General features: G+C 45.7%; 1 protein-coding gene across 2 annotated transcripts in view; it reads left to right on the top strand.

Annotated features, from left to right (window-relative positions):
• Positions 1–387: 387 nt before the first annotated feature.
• onecut3a (one cut homeobox 3a) overlaps positions 388–8,800 on the top strand; it is a 21,250-nt gene continuing 12,837 nt past the window's right edge. Inside the window, exon 1 of one of the 2 annotated variants that reach the window (XM_039811852.1) lies at positions 388–1,737. In XM_039811852.1, coding sequence (XP_039667786.1) covers positions 705–1,737 — 1,033 coding nt within the window. In that variant the 5' untranslated portion in view covers positions 388–704. The remainder of the gene's footprint in view (positions 1,738–8,800) is intronic. The other variant, XM_039811851.1, reaches the window with a different exon arrangement.

Genomic DNA, 8,800 nt, shown 5'->3' with positions numbered 1-8,800 from the left:
TTAAAGATAACTTGTGGTTACACTCATGGCCCGATGTGACACATGTCAATTAATATTTAACCTTTAAGAGAGGCATCACGCGTGTTACTGGCGCCGTGTCAACGGGTTTAATCAGAGAAAACAAGGCGCGAGTCCTTCTTATCCATCTGAGTGTAAATGTTGCACACACTGCAGAGGATTGCACTTCTGTGTTTTATCTTCACAAGTTTGTAATGCAATCTTTTTCAGGAATTTGAGGTTCAGTGTGCAACATGACAACAACTCATGACATAGGGGCCAGTGACGTCAGGTTGGCCCCAGACAGAGTGCGCGAGTGCGAGGATACACCACGGGGGCGCGCACATGCGCACAGGCTCGGTCTCATCTCTTAACGTGAGCGCGGGCGCGTCAATATACACACAGAAAGCAGAGCGCTTTGGGTATAGTTGAAGGTGCTCTAGAGCGAAAGAAATCCAGGCAGGCGCAGACACCTTCACGCACTGAGCAGAGGTTTGCGGCGCAGTTTGTGTGGCGGCAGGGACCCGATCTTTTAAAACCATGCTGGATTGACTGCAGAGAGGCAACTACAATCAATGGCTTGGCTTTGAAATCGTTCAAAATTTATTGGAAAGGAGTGTGAGATAGAGCGACAGCGAGAGAGGGAGAGAAGCGAGGGAGAGAGCGAGAGAGCGGCGAGAGGGGTGGAAATAAAGATCCTTTCAACGATGGAGCTTACAATGGACAACATTGGAAATCTGCACGGTGTATCTCACTCCCATCAAACGAGCGACTTAATGAACTCCCCCCACGCGCGCCAGTCGTCGGCGTCGCATCGGAACTTGGTGTCGCACGGACGGTCAGCCATGGTGTCCAGCATGGCCTCGATACTGGAGGGAGCAGGGGACTACCGCACAGACCACGCTTTGTCTGGCCCCCTGCATCCGGCGATGACCATGTCGTGCGACTCCGGGATGAGCCTGAGCAGCACCTACACCACGCTGACGCCGCTGCAGCACCTGCCCCCCATATCCACCGTCTCGGAGAAATTTCACCATCCACACCCACATGCTCACCATCATCCGGCGCACCAGCGACTCGCAGCCGGGAATGTCAGCGGCAGCTTCACCCTGATGAGGGACGACCGAAGCCTCGCCTCCATGAGCAATCTCTATGGCCACTACCCCAAAGACATGTCCGGCATGGGGCAGCCTCTTTCCCCCCTGTCCAACGGTCTCGGGTCTTTGCACAGCTCCCAGCAGACTCTCAGCGCCTATGGTCATGGAGCTCACATCTCCAACGACAAGATGATCTCCTCGGGGGGATTCGAGTCCCACATGCTGTCCCGGGGCGAGGAGCACCTGGCCCGGGGTCTCGGGGGCCACGGGGCCGGGCTCATGACATCTTTGAACGGCATACACCATCACAGCCATCCGCACTCTCAGGCAAACGGGTCCATGCTGTCAGACCGAGACAGGCAGACGGTGGTGGGAGGAGGGCAGGGAGGTGGGTCGGGGCAGGTGGAGGAGATAAACACCAAGGAGGTGGCACAGCGAATAACAGCAGAGCTCAAACGCTACAGCATCCCCCAGGCCATCTTTGCTCAGAGGATCTTGTGCCGGTCCCAGGGAACTCTGTCTGACCTGCTGCGGAACCCTAAACCGTGGAGTAAACTCAAGTCTGGCCGGGAGACGTTCAGGAGGATGTGGAAGTGGCTCCAGGAGCCCGAGTTCCAGCGGATGTCGGCGCTCAGGCTTGCAGGTGAGTGAGGAGACAGCTCCCAACCTGAGTGATGTGGAGGGATCAATTAGAAGTCAATGTGGCGAGACTGTCAATGGATGCTCAAACAGACATTACTAGAAGTTATTAGTCGATTGTATCGAGTAAAACTTCATCATGACAGTTGGGGTGTTAAATGTTGGGGGGAATCTATATTTGGATTGATGCTACAATCCATGATAGTATAAACAGACGCTGTGCAACACTGGTGCTGTTATAAACAAAAGAGGACGCATCTCTCTAAAGCAGACGAGGTGCAAACCTAGTCTACGCGGATGTGTTTGTTGCTACGCACATACAGCGGTTTTACGCACAGACACAGCATGGATACACATATCCCCCTTTCGCTGTCTGTCTTCATTTCTCTCTGTCATTCTCACTCACACACAGCAAACAACACAGAGAAAGAGAGACCAAACAAAGGAAACTAAAGCAGGATGTGGCTGACAATGTATTACATCTTGCAGCTATTACTTTAGGGTTTAAATGTAAATCAAACATACACACAGATAGCCCTGCAACTCACATACTCAGTTTTACTTTGGACTCATTAGTATCTAACAAACTTGATGTAATACTCGGGCACTCCTCTGTCAAATAAGCGCGTCGTCGCAAACAAGGATCGTCTGAGGCCCGGCCAAAGAGTCGGGGGAGCATGACCTCCTGTGGATCAATATTTCAGGTCCAGGCGTCCCCTTTCAGAGTAGCACACTGATAAATGATCGATTTGGATCTGAAAAGACAGAGACACAAACAGACGAGTCTTTCTCTGGCCTGTTGTCTCCTCTGAACTCTGGGATATCTCGTCTCCAAAGTTGGTTCAGTGCTTAGCCATTCTGACAGTGAGAATTTGTGATTATTGTGGGTTGTGAAATGATATGTATGGGCTCATTGAGATATGATAACAGAAAGGACTGGACATCCCTTCTGTTAAGAGACAAACTGTGACCAACTCTGACTCTGTTCATCTCTTTCACCCATCGTACAGATTTTTATTGCGCAAAGATTATACACTAAACGCTGTGATTTGAACCCACATTCCCGCCCCCATTAAACCCTTTAACACTTACCACCTGATTAACAGGACGTAAATGAAAACGAGAGTCGCAGTGGGGCTAAAACAGAGATGTGAGTGAGAGGTCCCCTCTCATTGATGTTTGTGTAAAGGCCCTGTTTAGACGTTCTGGTCTTCCAAACGTCAATCAGCTCTTCTGTGTCGTATTTCAGCGAACAGTTTAATTAAGCAGATATAGTGGCATATTTTAGTTCCAGTCAATGCCCTATTGAAAAGCACTTAATGGCATGTAAATTGTTCCTTTGCGCATTTAGTGGGGTTCTGGTAAATAAAGATTTAAACACTCCACAATTGTCTTTTTAAGTGCCACTGCTGTTAAAGCTAATTGGGCTGTAGGGTTTTATATCTTCCACACACGGCATCAGGATAACCCCCCCCCCCAATTCAATTGACATGTTGGAGTGGCACAGTCCTGCGAGAGTGCACACCTGCATATTTTACTGTGGTCGGGCCCAGCAGCCCATAGGTGTAAGGCGTGTGTGTACGTGCGTGCGTATTTTGTTGTAGAATGGAAATTAGGGCTACACTCTTAATTTGATCCGGTGGTGATAAGTGGTGATAGATGGTACTATTTTATTCGAAATATATTTTTTATACATATCTACACAATATGTTTATTTTTCCGTCTTGAAAGAGCAGCTTTTTGTGCGCTTTTGGTCCATTGTATTAATCTGCAGTTGCAAAGGGTCTCAAAGAAATAGACAGTTTGGCAAAATGATAAATGACTTGTATGTAAATGCACGGAGCAACATTTTACTTATTGCATTTAAAATCACCATTATCCTCGGTGCGCATGTGGGCTGGGAGTGGGAGTTGGGGGGTTTTGATGCTGAAAGTAAGGCTGGGCCATACTCGCTCGGCCACATCAATCAATAATTTCAAATTACTATTCCAAATTCATCACAGTCACACAAATCAATGCAGCTGCCCTGCTTAGCTAATGTGAAAATTCCAGTGTCTGCACACACACATGACAATCCACCCCCTGAAACGAAAAACAGATCAGAGATATAGGCCTGTTTGGGGGGGGGGATGTGTGCCCTTCACGCTCAACATCTCCTAATGCAACGAGGGCAAAAAGCCACAGGCATACCACCTATTGTGTTCTTCATATGCAGACCCATAACACCCATGGAGGCCCAGTAAAAAGCTTTAACCTTCGGATGTCTTTTATTTTTCGAGTATCTCAAAGCACATGTATTCGTCGACTATACTGTATAGATAAATGTGAAGCATTGTAAAGCTGCACACATCAGAAAGACGAGGGCAAAGTGAGATTTGGGAAGCATTTAGAGATCGCATTAACGATAAAAAACAATTCGTCTTTGCATCTGTGTTGAATTCCACACTCCATCTCAATGTATTTGGTCGGGTCAATACAGCCCTGATCGATAAGGATAGCCAGTGCATCTATCAATTATCCCGCCTCAGCACTCTCTCCCATTGGTCTCTCCCCGGAGCAGAGGGGGGAGGCGGGAGTCGGAAAGAGGACAGCTGTTAAAAAAAAAAAAAAAAACGCTACTACACACCTTTTTCTTTGCTGTTTGTAATCATGTTCTATTTGTCGTGTGTAATGCACTCTCACTCATTTGTCCTGTGGGGTTAGGGTTATACGGTCATTCGGGTAGTATTTGCGCCTATAACACGTCTCTCCAGACAGAAATCTGAACAACACAAAAAGTATTTCATTATATCACCAAACGTCCGGTATATCCCCCACAAATGGCGCCTTCCTATTTCTAATTCTGGTACCAGATATGGTCTCCTGCGCCTTCGTTCTTTTCATGTGACAGTGATGAGGTGCATGCCAATGCCTCTCTCCCTCGATAAAAAAGCGCAGTTGCTTTATTAACATTTGAATGGCCGGAGCACGTGCCAGGGTGTGCAGGTCAAGGCCCACGGGCCACGGAGGAAAAACATTGTTGCGAATGAGGGTGGGAGGCCTCTATTCATGTTTCAATGAACTACACGCAGTTTACACGGGCCTAATCCTGGAGCAATCCCCATCCACCACCACCCCTGCTCGGTAAATATATTTTTATTGAGTTGACCAGTTGCCTTTCTTACAGGCTAGGAGATACATTTTTTTGGCTTTTCAGAAAGAAAGGGTATGAATTAATGCTTTTCTGCTAATGAAATTGATTTATCTGGGTATGTATGTTACCTAATAAAGGCTACGAACTTGCTTTTTATTTCCATACAAATCCTATTTGTAGCCTATGAGGAAGCAAGCAGTTTATTCCTGCAGGTCGGGTGGTTTCGAGGCGCTGTCCAGAGTGCTGAAATAAGCGTCCATCCACACTGAACTGCAGGATATCCTTTCTGTTTTGAGGACAGTTCAAGGTGGTGAAGTGGAGTTTTACCAATACATAGTTAATAGCATTCTTGTAAGCCCTAAACACCATTATTTTATCCAACAGCTTCCACCCATCGATCAATATTACCATCCACAATCGCGTCAATCACACCACCCTCACCCTATTCCCTATACTTTCCAGTCCAGCACGAAGCCTACCGGGGTTTCCATTTAAATCACATAGCTTTTTTTCCCCTAGAATATAAAGTGGAGGTCGTCTTTGTTTTTGGGATGCTCACAAAACTATCCAAAAGCAACACAAATAGTCCGGAGTGGCGCTTCTTTTGGGTCATTGAAACCGGGATAATGGGTTTAATTGGATAGGGCATTAAAGACGTGATTGATGCGGGTTAATCTAAAACAGGATTTTTTTTTTTCCATGAAGAGATGGCTTGATGTTAGCCTGCGAAATGATCGATTGGTACTTTAATAATTGATGTGTGAGGGGAAGATAGGGGGGATAAACAGCTGCGGTTTCAGAGCCTCGTTGTTCGTTAAGCACATCAACGTGTGCTGTAAGTACTGAGACACGCATTTACAAGCATCGCCTTTGAAATCCTGTGGTGGGAGAGCAACAGTCATTTTCTTGGGGTTATACCTCGAGGCTATTTTGTTTAAATCCCGGGTTCAGTGTAGCTCATAGCAGATGCAATGACATCTCACGCCTTGCATCATTATCTGCAGCCCGGCGATGAGAAGGCTGGCTGCATGCTGTGGAGGGGAAAGTCAATTCATCTAAGTTTACATTTGCATAAATCTTCATGTCGTAGGCTGAAATGAATATTCATAATTGAATGCATCTTGGGAAGTACTATAGGAATAGGGGGGGTTGAAGAAAATCACCTACCCTAAACTATGATTCTGTGTGTTTATCTAGATGACTGCAAATAGGCTACAGCTTCCTGTAAGGTTTTTCACACAGAACAATATCATAGCACCAGCTACAGCATGCACACGTGTCGCCTCCCCGTTTCTTTTCTCCTCTGTGTATGTGATCGGGATGTAGAGTGCGTCTGCGCCACATTGTTAAGGCCGATCTGGCGAGCCCTGAATCTGAATCGATTTCCATCCCCCGGCCTCTGCTTTCCATCTCTGGAGCTGCGCCATGCAGCCATGCAACCCCCTCCATCTCAACCATGCAACACCATTTCTCCCATTAACAGCTCACCCTTCATAACATACAACCGAATGACTAATACACGCACGCTGCACACCTCGCCTCATGCTCTTGTCAAAACAGTGAAATGCTGACTTCTATTTTTGAGAGGGTTAGTAGCCCAGCTCCATGTCTGTGATAGAGGCGGATTAGCAGCACCAGACGACTTAAAGTTCACAGTCGTGTAATCTCTTTTCGCTCATTACACATCCCACACACACTCTTCTGACCAAGTCGACCTTATTATTCAAACAATCTAATTTTAATAGAAATCAGATTAACAGAAGCAGGAGTCTGCACTGTCTCCCACATATTCACCAATCTCCCCCCCAAACACACCACACACACACACACACACACACACACACACACACACACACACACACACACACACACACACACACACACCTCTTTCCAACTCACACGGGGGCGTGCATATAGCAATTATAAATGCAGTAGAGGCCTGGATGCTGTACAGTCTCGAAGACCGTCTCTTCTTTTTCAGATGATCAATTCCTACGCTACTCCGTCGCCCCCTCGCCAAACCGGATCGATAGAAGAGAATGACCTTTAAATCAAATTGCTGGCAGAGTCGACTGAATGCACGCGGCTAGCATCATAGGGTTAATGGCACCGCGTGCGCCACCTCCCCTTTTTTTCAGGCAACTATACAAAGGGCCCAAACCTAAGAAAATCATAATTAAATCTCAATATTCGTCCTTGCCCTCTGGAGTCACATGTGGGGTAAACACGGGGTTGGTCTGTGCGCGAAGATGAAGATACAAATCTGTGGCTTTTGACCCGCCACAATCTGCAGTAGTTTACATAAGAGCCAAAGCAAGTGGCGGTTCCAAAGAGCAGGCTGTTGTGCAATTAAAATGTTGACCAGAGCACATCAGCATTGTGTCGATGGAACTCAGCGCGTTGTTACGTAACGCCGGGATGCCCCAAAACTGAGTCTGCTCCGTGCGTGCGGCGCGCCTGCGCTAAAATAGGTAGCACTGTCTTTCATGCAATGACTCACAGTGTGCTTGGAATAATTTCCAAGTTACACAAAGGCAAACAGAGTTAGTATAAAGGTAAAATGCTCCACTTTATCTAACCTGTTTTATCTAAACACTAGCCTGATGATCCCACCTTCTTCCCCTCAGATTTGATTCTTACTGAGCTAACAACTGTGGTTGTGTGATTTTTTTGCTGATGTAACGTGTCAGATGTAGCTGCTTCCACAGAGAGGAGTCTGGTACTTCATATCATGAGCAGTGGGAAATACGTAACGGATCACTCCGTGTTGGTCCAGCGCGCGCTGAACTGAGGCAGTTGGGAGTCCGCACACTTCATCTGACGCCCTGACAGGCCATCGGTTATTAAAGGCCCCATATTGGCTTTTTTAATGCGCAGCTTAAGAACACAAGGCAAGGACATTGTCCATGCAATTAAAGACAAGTGAAGGCACACACTGTATCCAAATTGAACACTGTACGGTTTCTAAAACAGCAAGAAGTAATTTAATCTACTATTAGGTGTTAAAATTAGAAGTTTGTATGTCGAGGCAGAATTTTCAACTTATTTCTTTCTCACATGTTTTAATTTGGAAAACAAAACAAGTGGCAATGTTTTGGGGTGAAAAAGGAGAATATATATATTATATTTTCCTTATGTCTAATAAAATCGTCTCTTAAACTGTTTAATTCGTTGAAGGACAAATAAGATTTTGAGAGCCAATGCATGATTAAATGAGGTGTTAAAACGGACATTTTTGCAGTCTGTAAAATAATCGTTTAGTCTCTTTTTAGATTGAATGATTCATCTCCGCCTGAGTGTAAAAAATAAAACAGCAGGTAGAGACAGAAATGTTCAAATGTTCCTGCTGACGAGAGCCAGCAGATGGTTTGCACTGAACCTCTGTAAGTCTTTCTGCAGGGTCGATCTCAACAAAACCGCAAACACGCGCGCGCGCACACACACGCGTACACACACACACACACACACACACACACACACACACACACACACACACACACACACAGCTTATCGTACCCACAGATGCAACCCGAAACTCCGGTTGGGCAACCCCATAAAGATCAACAAAGGAACAAAACGACTGTGAAATCAATTGATGAATGAATCGATGTCGGCGCATATAGCCTTTATTTTATTAAATATAACGAACAGGCTTCGGGTTATTCTGAAGTTAATAATTTGTTTAATTTGTTGCTTTACTGAGCCGATATGAAAACGCTGACTTTTGTTTCTTCAGATAGTTTTTCAGGGTTTCTGAAAGGTGTGTGCGTGTGTGTTGATTGCAACATTTTTCTTTTGACAGACAAAAATGTATTACAGATGAACAGACTGCAGCCTTGATAATGTGTAGACTAAACTCTAAAATTATTATTATTATTTAGCCTACTAATGCTTGTTTTTCCTACTATTATTATTTGTACCCCATCTGTTTTAT

This window comes from Perca fluviatilis, chromosome 9 (assembly GCF_010015445.1).
Source record: "Perca fluviatilis chromosome 9, GENO_Pfluv_1.0, whole genome shotgun sequence".
Classification (NCBI taxonomy): domain Eukaryota; kingdom Metazoa; phylum Chordata; class Actinopteri; order Perciformes; family Percidae; genus Perca; species Perca fluviatilis.
Note: the sequence above shows the minus strand (reverse complement) of the source record. Positions and strands in the feature narration are given on the sequence as shown.